The following is a 19,496-nucleotide window of genomic DNA, read 5'->3' as shown; positions in this document are numbered from 1 at the left end:
TTGCGTTATGAAACAGCTACTTTAGTAATTCCTTACTTTTTTTTCCTAGAATTTCTCTCGCATATCTTATATCTCATTGCTTTGTCAACCATTACAGAATATTCTGCTTTACTAATTGCCCCATATCTTTCATGTAAAACTATTCCATTTATTCAACAAATATTGTATATTTTTCTTTTGATCTACTGGGCACTGTTAGATAGAGTTACAAAGTAACTCAGGGAACTTAGCAAAAAATATTTCAAGTTGTTTTTTCAGTTTAACAACATAATTAGTAAAACTTGAAAGATAATTTGGTTGATTCACCCTATTAATGGATATGAAGTACAACACTATTTTCAAACAAGATTAACTTTCCAAATTGAGGTGTCTGGCCCCTAGCCTGCCTTGTAAGTAGTTTTATTGGAACATTGCTATGATCATTCACTTATGTGTTTTGTCTATTGCTGTTTTATGCTGCAAAAGCTGAATTGAGTAGTTGCAACAGAGATCCTAAAGCCCACAAAGCCTAAAATATCCTGACCCTTTGCAGAAAAAGTTTGCTGATCCATTTTTATTGGTAGAATTTTGATATGATGTGACTAGAAAAAAAATTTATTGTCTTTTTTTGTTGTTTTTAGTAAATTAAGATTATTATATCCAGTTCATTCCCAAAACCTATCCACTCCCTCCCTGTTGTCCACTTCGTCTTGCCACACAATCCAGTACATTTCTGACTCGTAGTTACTTTATTTTGTTTTATCTCCCTGGGACAAGACCTGTCTGTATCCAGCAGAGTGGTGCTGGGGGAGCCATCAATGCCAGTTTTGTTCTGTTTTGTAAATCTTCATTCTCTCCCTGCAGCCTCCAGACCTGCTTTGTCTATCTGAGGTAAGTGGTTCAAGGGTCACCCTTCTCTTCCTTAACCAGCTGCTACAACCTGTTAGAGATTTATTTCAGTGCTTCACACCTTAAATTCCTGCCTCAGATGTTCTCTTCTCTTATCTTCTCTATTCATTTAGTAATTCAAATTTTTTAGTTCAGCCCTCATGGCTACCATATTTTTCTCCTCATTTTTCCTATAGTGAGCTGAGTATTCTGTGATTATCATAATAAACAGCCTACTGAATTTACCTATTGTTGAACAACAACAACAAAAAAAGCAGAGCAGGTATCTGAATGATTTCATCCTGCCATGTTTTTTCTTCCTTGTTTTTGTTAATTTTAAGCAAGACCTTGGCTTCATTTTTTTCCCCTCCAATTCCATTTCTAGGCAACCTGGTAAATTCATTTGTTTGCTTCTTTGTGTGTAATATAAATGTATAGAATGACAGATTTTAGAAGGCAGTATCTATAGACACCATTAATTTATTCTTTCAAAAATTTTTGTCTCCTGTGTTCCAGGCAGTATGGTAGTCATATGGAGTATGATGGGGGACAAAACCAGATGGCACTCCATTCATGGTCAGCTTTGTTTGGAGAGGCAGACATTTGAGAAAAATCATACAAATTTTACAAGTTCTTAATTTGTAGGTGGTACTATGATTATTCCTTATAGGGAGATCTTATCAAGTCAGCAAAGTAAAGGAAGACTTCTCTGAAAAAATGTCCATTGAACTGAGCTGTGAAGAATGAGTAGGCATCAACTAGGCCAAGCAGCAGAGAATGGGGAGGGGAGGAATGACTTGCCAGGAAGAAAGAAGTGACTCTGAAAAAAAACATGAGGCTTGGTATTCCTCGTGGAGTTACGTAAGATGTGACTGGTGTGTCTTGAGTCAAAAGAGAGAAGGAGGAGCTTGATGTCACGTGGTGAACATTGAAGAGTAAGTCAAGGGTAGACCACACAGGTTCTCAGAAGCCATGTTTATGTCCTTTCAGTGGCTGATTTTGCCCCACTAGTCAGGCAACACCAGTACCTATCTGGGGATTCTACTTACCCAGGTTCTAGGAGGATGTTCCATTTTTTGGTGGTAGCACCAGTCATATCCAGTCCTGTATGGCCTCTAGGTATTTTCCATCTGGTCCTTCTCAATGGTCTTTTTCACAGCCTTGGGAAACATTTATGTCTGATCAGTATTGATCTGCAGACTTGCAGGGAGTCTAGTCACCTTGGACTCTTCTACATCTAAACTCTGTCTTCCCTTTTCAGGAAGATTCCCAAGCTCTGTTTGAGTTCCTCCTTTATTGCAGTCTGGAAACTCTCTAAGCAGTAAACCATAGCAAATTTTAGGACTTACCACCTTTTATTTCCCTTTTTTCAGGAATCACTGTCATCTGTACTTGTCATCCTTTATCTTAGAAACATTATTTCATGTATTTAATGTGCTGTTTATAAAGTGAGAGGGCAGATTCAGCTTGTTACCTCATCATAGTCAGAAAAAAATAACCCAGATTCATTTTTTAACAAATATTTAACCAGCTGCAATATGCTAGGTGATGAAAATAATATACTGAGCAAGACCAACAGGGATTTATACTTTCTTCACGCTTGTATTTTATTGGGATGGGGAAAAACAGAAAACATAAGGCAGTGGTAAAATCTGTGTTATGAAATTAGATGATACAAGGAGATTTTTCGTAAAGCTCCTTTAGGTTGAGTACTCAGTAAAATTGAGATAGCTAGAATATCATTAATAACTGAAACTGAGTATGGATGAGAGCTGACAGTATAAAAGAAAGAAAGCCTGGGACTCATACTTGAGAAATAGCAACATGCATTAGCCAGGTAGAGTGGGATGACTTGAATTGACAGGAAGAGGCAGAGGAAAACCAGTACTGAGTTTCAAAAAAAGAGAGTATGTTACTCTGCTCAGGCTGCCATAACAAAACAACATGGACTGCATGACTTAAACAATAGAGATTTATTGTCTCACAGTTCTGGAGACTGCAAAGTCTAAGATCTGGAGGGTTCTGTTTCTGGTGAGAGCTCTCTTCCTGGCTTGCAGGACATTCTCCCATTCTCTGGTGTCTCCTTCTCTATAGGAACATCAGTCCTATTGGATTATTGTTGTTGTTGTTCAGTCATGTCTGACTCTTTGCAAACCCCATGGAGTGCAGCACACCAGGCTTCCCTGTTCTTCACCATCTCCCAGAGCTTGCTCAAACCCATGTCCATCGAGTCAGTGATGCCATCCAACCATCTTGTCTTCTGTCATCCTCTTCTGTTTCTGCCTTCAATCTTTCCCAGCATCAGGGTCTCTTCTAGTGTGTTGGCTCTTTGCATAAAGTGGCCAAAGTATTGGAGCTTCAGCTTCAGTATCAGTCCTTCCAATGAATATTCAGGATTGAACTCCTTTAGGATTGACTGGTTTGATCTTCTTGCAGTCCAAGGGACTCTCTAGAGTCTTCTCCAGCACCACAGTTCAAAAGCATCAATACTTCAGCACTCAGCCTTCTTTATGATCCAACTCTCACAGCCATACATGACTACTGGAAAAACCATAGCTTTGACTAGAGAAACGTTTGTCAGCAACGTAATGTCTCTGCTTTTAAATATGCTGTCTAGGTTGGCCATTGCTTTTCTTCCCAGGAGCAAGCATCTTTTAACTTCATGGCTGCATCACCATCTGTAGTGAGTTTGGAGCCCCCCAAAATAAAGACACTGTTTCCACTGTTTCCCCATCAATTTCCCATGAAGTGATGGGACAGGATGCCATGATCTTCGTTTTTTCAATGTTGAGTTTTAAGCCAGCTTTTTCACTCTCCTCTTTCACTCTCATCAAGAGGCTCTTTAGTTTCTCTTCACCTTCATCCACCCTGGCATTTCACATGATGTACTCTGCATATAAGTTAAATAAGCAGGGTGACAATATACAGCCTTGACCTCCTTTCCCAATTTGGAACCAGTCCATTGTTCCATGTCTGGTTGTAACTGTTGCTTCTTGACCTGCATACAGGCTTCTCAAGAGGCAGGTAAGGTGGTCTGGTATTCCATCTCTTAAAGAATGTTCCACAGTTTGTTGTGATTCACACAGTCAAAAATTTTGGCGTAGTCAGTGAAGTAGATTTTTTTCTGGAATTCTCTTGCTTTTCAATGATCCAGTGGATGTTGGCAATTTGATCTCTGGTTCCTCTCCCTTTTTAAAATCCAGCTTGAACATCTGGAAGTTCGTGGTTTACGTATTGTTGAAGCCTCGCTTGGAGAATTTTGAGCATTACTAGCATGTGAAATGAGTGCAATTGTGCGGTAGTTTGAACATTCTTTGGCGTTGCCCTTCTTTGGGATTGGAATGAAAACCTTTTCCAGTCCTGTGGCCACTGCTGAGTTTTCCAAATTTGCTGACATATTAAGTGCAGCACTCTCACAGAATAATCTTTTAGAATTTGATATACCTCAGCTGGAATTCCATCACCTCCACTAACTTTGTTCATAGTGATGCTTCCTAAGGCCCACTTGACTTTGCACTCCAGGATGTTTGGCTCCAGGTGAGTGATCACACCATTGTGATTATCTTGATCATCTATGGGGTTGCACAGAGTCAGACACGACTGAAGTGACTTAGCAGAAGATCTCTTTTGTATAGTTCTTCTGTATATTCTTGCCACCTCTTCTTAATATCTTCTGCTTCTGTTAAGTCCATACTGTTTCTGTCCTTTATTGTGCCCATCTTTGCATAAAATGTTCCTTTGGTATCTAATTTTCTTAAAGAGATCTCTAGTCTTTCCCATTCTATTGTTTTCCTCTATTTCTTTGCATTGTTTACTTAGAAAGGCTTTCTTTTGTCTCCTTTCTTATCTTTGGAACTCTGCATTCAGATGGATATATCTTTCTCTCCTTTGCCTTTCACTTCTTTTCTCAGCTATTTGTAAGTCCTCCTCAGACAACCAGTTTGCACTGGTGCATTTCTTTTTCTTTGAAATCGTTTTGATCATCTCCTGTACAGTGTCACAAACCTCCATCCATAGCTCTTCAGGCATTCTATCAGGTCTAATCCCTTGGATCTATTTGTCACTTCCACTGTATAATCATAAGGAATTTGATTTAGGTCATATCTGAATGGCCTAATGATTTTCCCTACTTTCTTCAATTTAAGTCTGAATTTGGCAATAAGGAGTTCATGATCTGAGCCACAGTCAGCTCCCTCAGTCTTGTTTTTGCACACTGTATAGAGCTTCTCCATCTTCAGCTGCAAAAAATATAATCAATCTGATTTCGGTATTGACCATCTGGTGATGTCCATGTGTAGAGTCATCTCTTGTGGTTTTGGAAGAGGTGCTTGGTATGACCAATGCGTTCTCTTGGGAAAAGTCTCTTAGCCTTTGCCCTGCTTCATTTTCTAGTCCAAAGCCAAACTTGTCTGTTACTCCAGGTATGTCTTGGCTTCTTAATTTTGCATTCTAGTCCCCTATGATGAAAAGGACATCGTTATTTGGTGTTCATTCTAGAAGGTCTTGTAGGTCCTCATAGAACCATTCAACTTCAGCTTCTTTGGCATTAATGGTTGGGGCATAAACTTGGATTACTGTTATTTGAATGGTTTGCCTTGTAAATAAACAGAGGTCATTCTGTTGTTTTTAAGATTGCACCCAAGTACTGCATTTAGGACCCTGGTTGACTATGAGGGCTACTCCATTTCTTCTAAGGGATTATTGGATCATGGCCCTACCCTATGACTTCATTTCTCCTTAATTACTCCTGAAGGCCCCATGTCTCTTAATATATAAATCTGAGGATGGGGGACTGGAGGGGTGGTGGGAAGGGAGGGGGACATAATCCAGTCCCTAGCAGAAGAAACAGCCAAAAGTGTTGAATGTTGATAAGAAGCCAAAAAGTCAAAAACTAAAGATCCTTTGTTAGATTTATTACATTGGTGACTTTAGTAAGTGCTGGTTTCTTGGAGTAAAAGGCCTGGAAGCTAGGTTAGAGAAGTTAAAGAAGAAGAGGTATAGAAAATGGTGATAGCAAATATAGGAGAGCTTATTAATCTGACTAAAAATATTTAGTTCAGTTCACTCAGTCATGTCCAACTCTTTGCAACCCCATGGACTGCAGCATACCAGGCCTCCCTGTCCATCACCAACTCCTGGAGTTTACTCAAACTCGTCCATTGGGGAGAAGGCAACGTCACCCCATTCCAGTACTCTTGCCTTGAAAATCCCATGGACGGAGGAGCCTGGTGGGCTGCAGTCCAAAGGGTCACGCAGAGTTGGACACTACTGAAGCAACTTAGCAGCAGCAGTATGTCCATTGAGTCGGTGATGCCATACAGCCATCTCATCCTCTGTCGTCCCCTTCTCCTCCCACCTTCAATCTTTCCCAGCATCAGGGTCTTTTCAAATGAATCAGTTCTTCGCAGGTGGCCAAAGTATTGGGAGTTTTGGCTTCAGCATCAGTCTTTCCAGTGAATATTCAGGACTGATTTCCTTTAGGATGGACTGGTTGGATCTCCTTGCAGTCCAAGGGACTCTCAAGAGTCTTCTCCAACACCACAGTTCAAGAGCATCTGTTCTTTGGCACTCAGCTTTCTTTATAGTCCAACTTTCACACCCATACATGACTACTGGAAAAACCATAACTTTGACTATGCTGGCAAAGTAATGTCTCTGCTTTTTAATATGCTGTCTAGGTTGGTCAAAAGATTGAGTGAAGCCATGTTTTTTTTGTTTTTTTGTTTTTTTTTAAATAATGAGGGACCTTGCACTTGTTTAGATATGATGGTGAGGATCCAAAATAGGAGAGATGGTCTATTATTTATCTATTTCCACAACAATGCTACATTTTACAAACAACACCAAAACTCATTAGCTCAAAGTAATTAAGTATTTATTTCACTTGTGTCAGTGATTGGCAAGTGTGGCTGGAGGTTCTTTGGATATTGGCTGGGCTCCCTCCAGTGTGTTGGGGTTAGCTGGCAATCGAGTGGAACAGCTTAGCCCTGCTCCTTGTGTCTCTCATAGCCATCCAGCAAGCCAGCCAGGCATGTTCTTAGGGCAGAAGCAGAGGTGTAAAAGTGAACGTAAATGTCTAGTTTCTCAACTTCAGCTAGCATCATGTTTGCTGTTTATAAATAGCATGTTTGCTATTATCCCGTTACGCCAGTGCACATCACATAGGTGAGTCAGGATGGGAGGGCCTGGTAGAATAGATAGGGCAGAGTGAATACAGTGACGGACCAAGAATTGAAGTCATTACTTAATCTGCGACAGATGGTATACTTAAGAAAAAGTGTTGGAACCATTGATGATAATCATTGATAAGTTCCTGAGAAGGTCTATGGGAACAGGGTCAAAAAACATTTACGTCATGCCAGGTTCTGTGATCTTCTACAGTTAATTGGCATTATTTTAGATAAACAGCTTCCTAACTGCTTTTACTTTCATATTAATTTAGTACTGAAATTTTCTAGTTTATTTATAAAGGTATCTGAATCATGTAGTTTCTAGATATTTGAATGCTTATTTAATATACTGCTTTAGGCACAGTTGTACTAATATGCAAGTTCACTAAGAAATTCAGGGACCCCTACAAGACTGAGAATCACTTCTAAATCACATAGCAATGCAAACTGTTCATTGAATCCTGAAGAGAATTTGTTTTGTACCTTTGATCTGACTAGTTTCCTTCATTCCATTTAGCTAAAAATTCAGGTAGATATCTCACTTCCTAGTGAAATGATTAAATTCTAAATGTCTTCTTTTCAATTTTTTATTATTTCAGTTTGCTCTTTACTAATCATGGTAGTGCTAAGTAAGCACATACTGCGTGTACCATGTGTTGATCTTTTATTGAAAATGTAATTTTTCTAAAATTGGTAGCAGTAAGTTGCAACTCTAGGATTCTATTCTACGACTATTGGCTTTCAAGGTCTTGCTCTTAAACACCTGGTTCTTCTGCTCCTCCAGATAATCATATCAAATAACCAAAAGCAAATCCAGAAAAATGGCTGACTTAAAATTTCCCACTTTAACAATCTGCCAAAGCATTTAAATTCATCAGTATCTTCCCAAAAGGAAATTTTACTCTTCAGATAAATCACATCTTTTAAAAACAAAACAAATACAATAGCTGTACAACCTCACACTCAGAGAGTTTTCCAACAAGAGAGAGGATTTATGTGGTCATGTTAAACCCCATGGTTCACTAGTGCACCATGTTTGCCTGGCTACACTCTATGGCTTTTTTACGTTTGATCCTCTTTAAGCCCAGAGATTCCAAATTAACCTGTTGTATACAAATTACTTGTTTAGTCGCTAAGTCATGTGTGACTCTTTTGCGACCCCCATGGACTGTAGCCCATCAGGCTCCTCTGTCCATGGAATTTTCCAGGAAAGAATACTGAAGTGGGTTGTCATTTCCTTCTCCAGGGGCGTCTTCCTGACCCAGGGATTGAACCCAAGTCTCCTGAACTGCAGGCAGATTATTTACTGCTGAATTACCGGGGAAACTAATACAGTAAAAATTGTAAAAACAGATTATACATGTATCTGCCATAGTTTAACCCACACATGTAATTTTTTATTTTGATTTTTGTTATCAGTACTAATTACTAATATTCACATTTATTGACTCCTTACTATGTGTTCAATCGGGCATATTACATGCATTCCCTATACCAGGTGCTTTATTTACATCAACTCATTTAATAATCACATTACCCTTAAGATGTGGTATTCTATCTTCACTATCCAGTTAAATTGAAACTTAGAGGCTAAGGAGTATACATTCAGCAGGTGAGTGATTTGATTTAGGATCAGAACTCAGGATCTAAAATCTCCCTCTGTCCCAATTTCCTAAAATCCTCATCCCTAAAGACCTATTTCAGATGTTAATCCATATCTAGGATTACTCTTCCCCTTCTCTGTAATCCCTTTGTCCTCAGTTACTCCTTTTACTTTTACTACTTTTAATTCTGGTAATTTATGAATACTCCCTCCTCCCCGCACCCCCACCCACCCACCACCTCCTTACCAAGCTGCAAAACCCTTTAAAACAGATACCAGCACACACTTTTATATTCCTAATATATTAGGTAGATATTGTTAAGGATTTAACATCCAGCAGACCTTAATGGTGAACAATGCCAGAACTGAAACATTTCTCTCTGTGGCAAGGTCCTATATTGATTGGCCTCCTAGAACCTAAGAACCATCAAATTTAGATTCCAGTAGACCAGTGACTTCATTTTTGTAACTTACTACTCAAAAACATGGGAATACACTTGTCTACTTCATGAAGGTTCTCTGCTCTAGTTTTGCACATTGACAGCCCTTTCATGTTATTTGGACAGATTTGTGGAGTTACCAGACTCAAAGATAGTGCTGAGCTGTAACAACTATCAGTGAATTTTTTTTTTTTTTACTGAATAAACAATGGAAGACACAGTTTCCAGAGGAAAATAAACCAGTCACCCACTGGCATTAAATAAATTCAGATTTGATTTCCGGGACATTATAGGAACTATTCAAATTCCAAATCCTATGTCAGAGTTGCCTATCCGTGCATATGGCTAGACTTCTTTCTTTCTTTGAAAAGGTAACTTGTGTTCCCTGAAACTCAACCTAAAGAACACTCATGGTGGCTCTCATGTCAGTCTGTGCCCTGACATTTTCCTCTGACAGAAATTAAAAGATATGACTAGCAGCTCCCTCTTTAAAGAAAATTCATGCTGTAAACATATAGGTCTCTTGGATAAGGTTATGGCTGTAGACCTGACATGGAAATTAAGTATTCTAAAGAAATAGATAAGTAGATAGTAACATGAAGGGAGAATCATGACAGAATCACAACCCAAGAGTCAGCATGCAGGATAGCATAATCAGATCATAGGCCCTGAAGACTCACTCAGTTTTGTGACCTTGGGTCAGTCATCTTACTTCTTTGAGCCTCAGTTGATGATTGATTGTTAGAACTGAATGAGGTGAGTGTAAGAAAGACTTGTAGCATAATGCCTGGCATATAGCAACTGCTTTATAAGTGATGTTTTTAGACTTGTCTCAATTACACTATTTTCTGCAATGTGACTGGCTTAGTTTATTGTCTGTATGACAGAAATGAACCATCACATACCTCCAGTAATAAGTAAAACAAGTTTAAATTATTAGAGTTGTATATATGAAAAAAATATTTTAGAATTATCTGTAATCATTAATCATTAAACACAATAACTATTTGGATTCCCATGACTTAAAAAATTATTTTTTCCTTTTATACTTTCCAAATGCACATGTTTTGTAAACTGTTATGCAGATGGTGGAGAGGGGCTCTGTCTTAGGGTGAGTGAAATTACTGAAGTATTGAAAATAGGCTGAGCTGTCCACATAATCATCGCAGGCAACCTTTGCCCTTATTCGGGCCTGTTTCTGACGATCTAATGAGAGTCAGTCAACATGCGTTAAAAACTATATGGAGCTATAGACAAATGTAAAGGTTTAGTTTAACACTACACACTTTGGTGAAAGGGAGAGGAAGCTAGAAGAGAGGTACTTATCCAAAGTAAGGCCCTGTCTATATCAAATAAGGAACCCAGATGGTACGTGAGGCCTGAGTAAGGGCTGTGTTCTGTTCTTAGTATTCTGTAGATCACAGGTGCCCAAATTTTGAACGTTACTTTTTTGGTAGGTATGTATTAATTAAACATGTCAATCTGTATATGGGTACTAACATTTAGTTCTTTTCTTGACTGATATTTTCTTCCCATGCATTTGTATAGTTTTGTGCACCTCTAGAGTTTGTGTTCCCAAATTTGGAGTTTACTCTCTAAAAAAGTAACTTTAAAAAATTGTCTTTAAGTATTGAAAAGGACAATAATATAGTTATTGAATATTACTCTGTGATGAATACTTTGTTAAATAGCAAAATGAAAAAAGAAATTTTTGACCATGATTTGTTGATCCATGCCATGGTTTTCTTATTTGGGAGTTTGACACCTGATACACATACCTACCAAGGTACCTCAATTAATATCATTGTGTTTGTATAGCTTCCTTTAGTTTCTCAAAGAGGCATACATCAAATTTTGTTTTGAAAATACAAATAAATATGAATACTGGCAGTCCTTGGAGGAAGGAAAAACATTACTGTCATTAATCATATCTCTAAGTTTTGGCTTTTTTAAAAAGTGATTTACTGTTTTTGATTGGTAGTCTTTCAGGCTGTCGTTTTGTTTCATGTCTATTTATAAAAATTGAAATCATGTCATTCAGTGAAACGAACAATGTGGGGGAAACTCAGTGAAAATATGATAGTTGTTAAAATACCGTTTAACAGGTTAAATCTCTGGTTTATAGAATGACAAGTGAGTCAGTTGTTTGAAGTTGCAAGGAGGGATCAGGAAGTTGCTAGCGAAGTCTGGATGCTGCTGCCATTTACCAATTCTAATAAGCCACTACACTACACAGCTCAGCCTCCTCTTTACTAATGGGCAGAATCATTGATATGCAGTTAGAGAAAGCTTAGGAATGATGTAGAATGATGTAGCCCAGTTGAACTCATCAGTTGTGTCAAATGAGCTAATGTATATCAAGCTGTTTCTAAACATAAGGACTCACATCTGAAGATGTGAATCGACTTTCGTTAATATTAAGACGGGATTACATGTGTCATGGAGTGGTTAGCTACCTTTGGACTGTTAAGTCTGTGATCTTAGAGAAGATTCTCATCAGAGAGGTAGTAGACGGGCATAAAGAGCAAGGACTGTATTTCAGCTCCAGCCTTGCAGCTCGATTTTATTTGTACTGTAACTCTGTGACTCACTTTTATCATCTCTTATGGGCTTACAGTATACCAGCCTTGCTTGGTTGTTAATGAAATGTGAGTTAATGCATGTGAATGTGCCTAGAATATGGTAGGCATTCAGCAGAGGTTAATTCCTTCTTGTGTCAAAGTGTCTGTGATCCTTGGTAGGTTAAAGGAAAAGTTAAAAGGGTTGAATGCCAAGCTCAGTAGGTCAAATATCCTGAGGGATACTGATGAAATCCATATATGCTATTTTTTGTCCAGGGGTATCTGAGTCAGCTCTCAATTACTTAGGTTGCATTCAGTTCATTAAGGCAGCAGGAGCTAAAAAAAAAAAAAAAAGTGCTGTTTAGAGATCCAAACAGTAAAACTACTGAGTTTTCTAAGGTTGATCGTTTCTTTGAAATGAAAGTAAAACTAAAGTGCTTTTTACACTTTTCTTTTCCAGCATGCTACAAGTGAAAACTGATGAGAAACTGAATTTGTCTGATGGGAATACAGCAAGTTGCCCTCTGAGCCCCATTAAGATGTGCCTTAATCATCCCACGGAGTGGAATCTGAAGTTGACAGCAGCATCTCTAGCAAGCTGCCCAGTTCATAACCAAAATCTCAAAAGTGAAGAGAAATAGATTGCAGCTCTTCTTGCACTGTCCTTATTTTGTACATCAACATTCTTTCTGCCAATAGCATTTATTGATTTTGAAATATTTCTGGTCTTGTGATTTGTCTATAAAATCATTAACAATAATCATTTTGATTATATTCTTTGTATTTTTTACATGTTTTATGCCAGACCATTGTGGAATTTTGCAGTACAAATGGATTTTGATGTTCCTCTTTTTAATGGTATTTTGTGAATTTTTTACACCCTAAATATATAATTGTCCCCAGTTTTATTTCTGTACACAAAGTCTTAATATATAATGCATTGTGAAATTTAGAAGGCTAGTGCTATAAAGACTTCTGATGACCTGACCCATGAACGGTTGTCTAACAGGTGGATACCAACTACCTCGAAGCAAATTGGTAAAAGGCAAAAGGTATCTCTTAGAAGTATCTCTTTCAAAGTTATATATGTATAGGAAATTGATCATAGTTTATCATCAAGTGTTTCATTCACAGGGAGAATCTGAACTGATCAGTTATTTCTCTGTACTTCTAAACCTATGAAGTCTGTGGGCTTTAAGAGCAATGGCACAACTGCATGTTTACTCTTCAGCATATCTGTGCCTCTTGCAAATAAGAATACTGTTTGGTTTTTTGTAAGTTATCAGTTTTGAATGAAAAATGGTAAATGGATTTACATCTATTGATTTTATTGTATTCTAGCCCTTGATTTTAAAGTATAAAGGGATGTCCTAAAATGAGGACATGCTTTAGTAGTGCAAAGCATAGCTTCATCATTGGCTTATGTGATTGTGTCTAAAACTTGAATAGTAAGAATACTCAAAGTTTGGTGCTTATTTTTCCCATGCCAGAGAAAGCAAGCTGTGGTATGGTGGTCCATGTAAGTAAGTAAGAATATGGCTGCTTCCCTTTGGATAGCTATGGATTAAAAGGGATTTCGTTTATTGCGATTCTAAAGACTTTTACTTATGGCATACCTTTTAAGACCTTATTTATCCCTACCTAGCCCACCCCCCCCCCCCAAATTTTTTAAATGACAGGGATCTAACAATAAAGGCTTACATAAAGAATTTGAAGCACAGGAAAAGACAGCCAACAGAATGAAAAACAATCATGTTTTTCACTGTTTTTATATCACCACCATATCTTCATTTTCCTTTTAGCTTATTAAGCATTCTTTGTAACTTCTGGGCTCCTTTTATATTTCTAAGTTGTATAAAGCATATATACATATGTAACGTAGCAATCTGGCCCAGAAAAGCACAGCACTTCTTAACTTCAGCTCCATCAGAGAACATCACCTTAAAGAAATGGCCTCTCAGAAATAAACCTTAAAAAAAGCACAATTATTAAAATAGACCCAATGTTAGGTTATTTCTATTCTGAATAATAGGATTATCAGAGGGTAGAAGATGTTTTGTTGGGTATTAACACAAGGAAAGAGGACTGATTTGACAGAGTAAGTTTCTTAAGTCAGGCACGTGCCAATTTTATTCAGAAAATAAATTTACAGTTGAAATAGTGCTCATAAAATTAGTATGTAGTGAACTTCCTGTCACATTCTTTTCCTACTAGTATTTTTTAATCACTCACAATAAATATTTTGTTATATCCCAAACACAGACAACCCCATCATTAATACGTATATGTGAACATCTCCCTAACCAAGGAACCATCATAACATAAGCAAACTTGGGTTCTCATATGCAAACACTTTGGGGAAAAAAAAATCACCCATACAAAGTAGCATTATCAAAATATTTTAAAGTGTAAGGATCACAAAGTTATCAAAATGGTAACTGTTGAACTTGGGTGCTGGGGACCCTGGTTCATCATACTAGTCTTCCCTGGAAATAAGCTTGTTTCTGGCTAGTTTGTGGTATTTATTTTTCCTTAAGATGCAATTTTTAAAATGTGTTCTGAGGTGTTATTATCTATGTTGGATATGCCACAGCTAAGTCAAGTTTCTCAAAGCAAGCAGCCAGCTAGTTGTTACACTTAGATGTTGCCCCTATGCCATGATTTTAAACATGAAAATTCGGGAGACCTGTTAAAAGGCAGGTTCCCAGGCCCACCTTATTTTCTTATTAAATCCATGATTGATTGATAGCAGATGGAGCAGTAAGCACACTTACAGATTCAAAACAGGATAAAACAATGTGGAATCGCACACCAGAAATTTCTACAAGAATCAGACTTTAATTTTCATACAAGGGCAACTTTATTAAAGCAAAGAACTGAATATAATTTTAAAGGCCATTTTTCAAAGGACTCCACCTCCATCATTTCTTCTAACTTTTATCTTCATTGAGAAATTGTGCAAGGTTAAGTTTACTTTTTTCTAGTGCTGCTGTTTTGGCTCGTCTTGGTAATCTCATCTTCATTTCTGATTCTGGTTCTGGAACTTCATGATCACTAAACAGATGTTGAAATACACCAATTTAAATATAAGCTTTAAAACCAGTTTATTTATAAATAAAACTTTGTTTCTGTCATTCTATTAGTGTGTGATTGATATCCTGATTCCACTGAACTTAAAATCTCAAAACCAAGAAACACTGACCTGGTATTATACAGAAAAAAGCAAAAAACAAAAACGTAAATTTCTATCATGAAGCTTATAATTAAACAGGAGCCATAGCAACTGCCCAAGAATTTTATGGGATACTCAAGTAGTAAAAAAAAATAAGTTCTATTTATTTAGGCAAATAATTCCTAAAACGCTAAACAGCAAGTATCCCCAAAAGATACTTTTTCAATTTAATCAAACCTTTAAAAGTTATATACTGAAAATATATACATTTTGCCTATGAATGAATGAATAAATGAATGAACACAAGACAGCTGTAAACATTCAGCTTCCAACAGCGGCTTATTGGCAGAAATCAAAAATAAATTATACCACTAACACCATCTAAATTACAGGCATGATTATTCTAACATTATAAATGTAGAGAACCCAAATCTGAATCTCAGTAGTTTGCCAATTCAAATTCAGAGATGTCATATATACACAATCTTTTAATTAGATGAATAAATGGAAATATAACTTGAAAGAACATAAAAATAATTACATAGTACTAAAAGTCATGTCAACCAATAGGAAAAGCACACAAACCAGAGGAAGTCAAATACTCCTGGATAATCTAAAAAGCTATACATTTTCAGATTATCCTGTTATATATTCACAGTATAAGCAAACTACAATTTTTTTAACTTCTAGATAATTTTTTTTTAAATGAAGATGGGGCTTCTTTACATATCCTAGATGTACATGGCATACCTTTCAGAGTTAGCCTCAGCTTCAACAGTCTGACGTCTTGTTTTCATTCTAGCTGAAGCTATCACTTTTCTTCGTCCTTAAACACAGTATATAACTCGTTATCAATTGCTCATTTTAAACCTATTTTTTCAACTACCCATCCTTTATTTTCCCCTCTTCAACACCCTTCCCTCCTGGTCCCCAGACACCTTGATACAAAGTACCAATACCACAGAGAAATGGAACCCAAGTAAGATTAAAATTTTACTAATTTCTTATGTAAGCTCTGACAATAGGCAAGGGAAAAGATGGAAACTGAGTTATACGGAGGCAAATTTTGTTAAATTCATTTGGGGGAAAGAAGCATGTGAAAAATGCTACATAAAGAGTGTACCCTTTATGGCACAAGGTATATGTAGACCTAATGATAAGGTTAGAAATATAGATTAAGCCCATAAAACAGGTCCTAAAGAAATAGAACTTTAGTCAGTAAGATATGGTTTCTTGTAAAATATTTAAATTTTACATGAAAATATTCAAAATATTCAAAGTTGAATATTAAAATATTCAAATTACAAGGTCAATTCAAATGTGTGCCCTAAAACATTTCAGAATAAAATTAAAGCCTTTATATGCTGGAGGAGGTTACAAAAATTCTATCTGATAGAAATTTACAAAGTTACAAAGTAAAGTGGCCTCTGATGATCCTCATTTATGATAATAAAATATCATACATAAATGAAATTTGAGCTATTAAAAAAAATAAGAGGTGGAATTCTTGTAGTATATCTGACTAAAAGCAATCTGATCAAAGCCAAATTATTCAGTATGGTCATTTGATTGAAATTTATATACCATACTTATTTAAGTGAGACTTTTTCTTTTGTTTTCTTCCAACATTGCATATTTGTTTGTAAACTTCTAACACAGTTATCCCCAAGAAAACATCCAACAATATGGGACTAATATGGAACAATAGTAATCAGCATTCAAATAACTGGCTCCAAAACAATATCATGGCCAGATTCCATTTAGAAATAATTAAATCTTAATAGAAAAGGGCTTCAAAAAAAAATTTTTTTTAATGGTTGACTCATGAATGGAATTATTAGCATTCTTTAGTTTGCTTGGATGTGTTTTCTGATTCTTCTGTAACAAGCATGCATTGCTTTTGTAATAAGAAAATAATAAAAGATTAAAAAGACCTTGATTTTCAGATTTTTTTTCTAAGTAACCCCTAAACAGTCAACATTTACTTTATTCCAACAAATCCCTTATTGTTGGATATCCCTTGGAAAATAAATTATGTTGGGAAAATATGAAATAAAAGGAAAATAGAAGCCCAAAAAAATACTAGGAGGATAAAAGGGACAAAAATGCTTAATCATGTAAAGGACAGACAACAAACTGATAATATAAATAAATCTTAGTTCAACCCAAACAGTCCTTTGCAACAGATCTTTTGCATCATACTTCTTTCAATCAAAAGCACTTGAAGCAACAGATACTACTTTTAGACACAAAGTAAAACCTAATATAAGCTGAAACAAATCAAAAAGAAATTTAAGGATATGTAAGACAATGAAAAATCTTTACACTTACCTAAGGAAACAAAGTATTTCATTTGATAACAAAACTGAAAAGTTGTAAAGTTAGACAATCCATGTTATTACCTCTGTTGGTCTTTTGCTGAGTGGATTTCATTCGAGTTGCTTTTACTTCCTTGACAGGAGTTATGTATACATCTTTATTCTTTTCTATTAAAGGAAATAATACAATTATTAAAAATAGCCTCATAAAATATGAGCAAGTCAGTGACAATCAGTCCCAACAGCAGCTACTGAAAAATGTACCATAAATAAATGTTCGAAGTATGAACACTGGAAAATAAGCAAGCAAAACTCTTAGGAACATAGCAGGCATAGTATTATGGTGAGAAATGTACACAAAAAATCTATACAAATACAATAAACACATCAGTAATATTAATACACTTTCCCAAGTGAATTTAATTAGAAAAACTTTTCTTCCATTTCTATCTATCACTTATATGTTAGAGGAGGAGAATCTTAATAGGTTACTATATCGTTACCATCTTCACTCTGAAGAACAGTCATAGCTGTGATGTCATCTTGTGCTGCTACAGCTTGGTCACTATGTTCTTTCATTCCTTTTTCTAACTGAATCTTGATTTTCTCCAAAGCTCTTAGACATGTTCTATCTTTTACTTGCTATAATAGAAAAAAAAAATTTTATGCAGCATATTTTTTAATGCAGCATTTTCTAATCTTTTAAAAAACTATATAATGATAAAATTAAAGCATTCTAAAAATTCTATTAAATTTATGAAGGAAATATTTACTTCAAGAAATGAGCACCAAATACTAATGTATGTATAAATTTAATAGAATGTAAATTCTACTTTGATAAAAAAACATACACATTAAGAGTGACTAGAAACTACTTACCTCCAGAATCTCATTCAGCACAAGCAGAAGATCTTTAGCAAGTTCGCTGCTGAGTTCTAAAGAACTCAAAGCTTTCGTATAGACCCGAACTTCTGGTGAATGTGGACATGTTAGGATCTCATTGCAAATTTTCATAGCCAGATTGTCATGAACTGTTAAGGCCTGGCAAATCAAGAGAAAAACACTGGTAAATTGAAATGGTATCTTTATAATACAGTCCTACATATCATTTCCAACTAATGATCTTGTCATAATCCCAAAATGTCTAAAACAAAATTAACATAGTCCTCCCCATGTGAGCTCCCCTTCTTATAGTAGATGCTGTGGTACAATGCGTACTGAACCATTCACTCTCCAGGCTACCATGAGTTTTAGAGGCTATAGGTTCCCAGTGTAGACTGAACCAGGCTGAAGACAATGGGCTTTGCTTAAGGTCACACTTCCTCCCCAAGGGCTAATCCACATTCAGTAACTGGTAGATGTGTAGGTACAACAGCCCAGCCTTATCTCAATTCCGGGCAAAGCAAAGAACAATGCCAATTCTGGAACTTCCTATGAGATCGGCTGAGGCCTTCAGACTGCATGACAGTTCCATCTCTCCCTCTGCCCAATCTATTCCCTTCACTCCTCCAGGATGCTGCTCATCAGAGTGCACCGATGTCAACAGGCTCTTGAGGTCTTCTGTCACCCACACCTAGGACCTCAGAGTTACCTTGGATTCTTCCAACTCCCCCGCCTCAAACAAAGCTCTTTCTGCTAGGCTTCTGTACCAGCAACTTTTTTTCTATGTCAATTTTTACTACTTTTTACTATTACTTTCTATTCTCTTTCTACAAGCATTTATTTCCTAAAACCAATTTTTTAACTGCTCTCTTTATTAATATTCTCTATTCCTCTTACCAACTCACCACACCTAATGAAACTGACAATCAAATTAATCTTCCCAATAATGACTGTTATCCCATTAAGCCTTTCATTATACTCCCTGCAAATAGAGTCAACTTCAAATTCCCTATCCTAACGTTCTGCCCCAGAAGGCCTATTCAGGATCCTTAGCTGTAAAGACTTTTCCACAGTTCCCCAACATGACTTGTAAAACCAGCTACATTTGATCACCTGCACTGAGTCTTTTTCTCTATCCAAACCACTCCTCAAATCCAAACGAGGCCTAAGTGAATTTTATTCAGCGAGATTTAAAACCAGTAATGCTGAACTTATCATCCAAACCACATGAAACTTGCCATCTTCTAAAGCACTTCGCTATATCACTGACCCTTACTATATTTTGTCTTAATTTTCGTAATCTTCTTTCTAAAAACATGTAACTTAGTAACTCAAATGAGGTATGCAGTCACTAAATATCAAAAACTAAAATATCAATTAAAACAGAAGACCAATACCTTCAACTTAATACGCTGACATCTGAAATAATTCATAACACATTAATTTTCAATATGGTGAATGTTTGATCAAATGATATTAAAGG

The 19,496-nt window shown here is 36.4% G+C and overlaps 2 protein-coding genes across 5 annotated transcripts in view; one reads left to right on the top strand and one right to left on the bottom strand.

The window, feature by feature from the left end:
- Positions 1 to 14,780, top strand: part of LCORL (ligand dependent nuclear receptor corepressor like) — a 166,941-nt gene extending 152,161 nt beyond the window's left edge. For 2 of the 4 annotated variants that reach the window (XM_040237913.1, XM_040237912.1), the window contains one exon: positions 12,102 to 14,780. In XM_040237913.1, coding sequence (XP_040093847.1) covers positions 12,102 to 12,115 — 14 coding nt within the window. In that variant the 3' untranslated portion in view covers positions 12,116 to 14,780. The remainder of the gene's footprint in view (positions 1 to 12,101) is intronic. The other 2 variants (XM_040237908.1, XM_040237909.1) reach the window with 1 other exon arrangement.
- The window catches only part of NCAPG (non-SMC condensin I complex subunit G), a 46,174-nt gene continuing 41,155 nt past the window's right edge, over positions 14,478 to 19,496 (bottom strand). The window contains exons 17-21 of the mRNA XM_040237915.1: positions 18,011 to 18,172; positions 17,635 to 17,773; positions 17,216 to 17,299; positions 15,564 to 15,639; positions 14,478 to 14,695 (exon numbers count right to left, since the gene is read on the bottom strand). Of these exons, the coding sequence (XP_040093849.1) occupies positions 14,572 to 14,695; positions 15,564 to 15,639; positions 17,216 to 17,299; positions 17,635 to 17,773; positions 18,011 to 18,172 (585 nt within the window). The 3' untranslated portion in view covers positions 14,478 to 14,571. The remainder of the gene's footprint in view (positions 14,696 to 15,563; positions 15,640 to 17,215; positions 17,300 to 17,634; positions 17,774 to 18,010; positions 18,173 to 19,496) is intronic.

Source organism: Oryx dammah, unplaced genomic scaffold (assembly GCF_014754425.2).
Source record: "Oryx dammah isolate SB20612 unplaced genomic scaffold, SCBI_Odam_1.1 HiC_scaffold_3, whole genome shotgun sequence".
Classification (NCBI taxonomy): domain Eukaryota; kingdom Metazoa; phylum Chordata; class Mammalia; order Artiodactyla; family Bovidae; genus Oryx; species Oryx dammah.
This window is presented reverse-complemented; position numbering and strand designations above follow the sequence as displayed.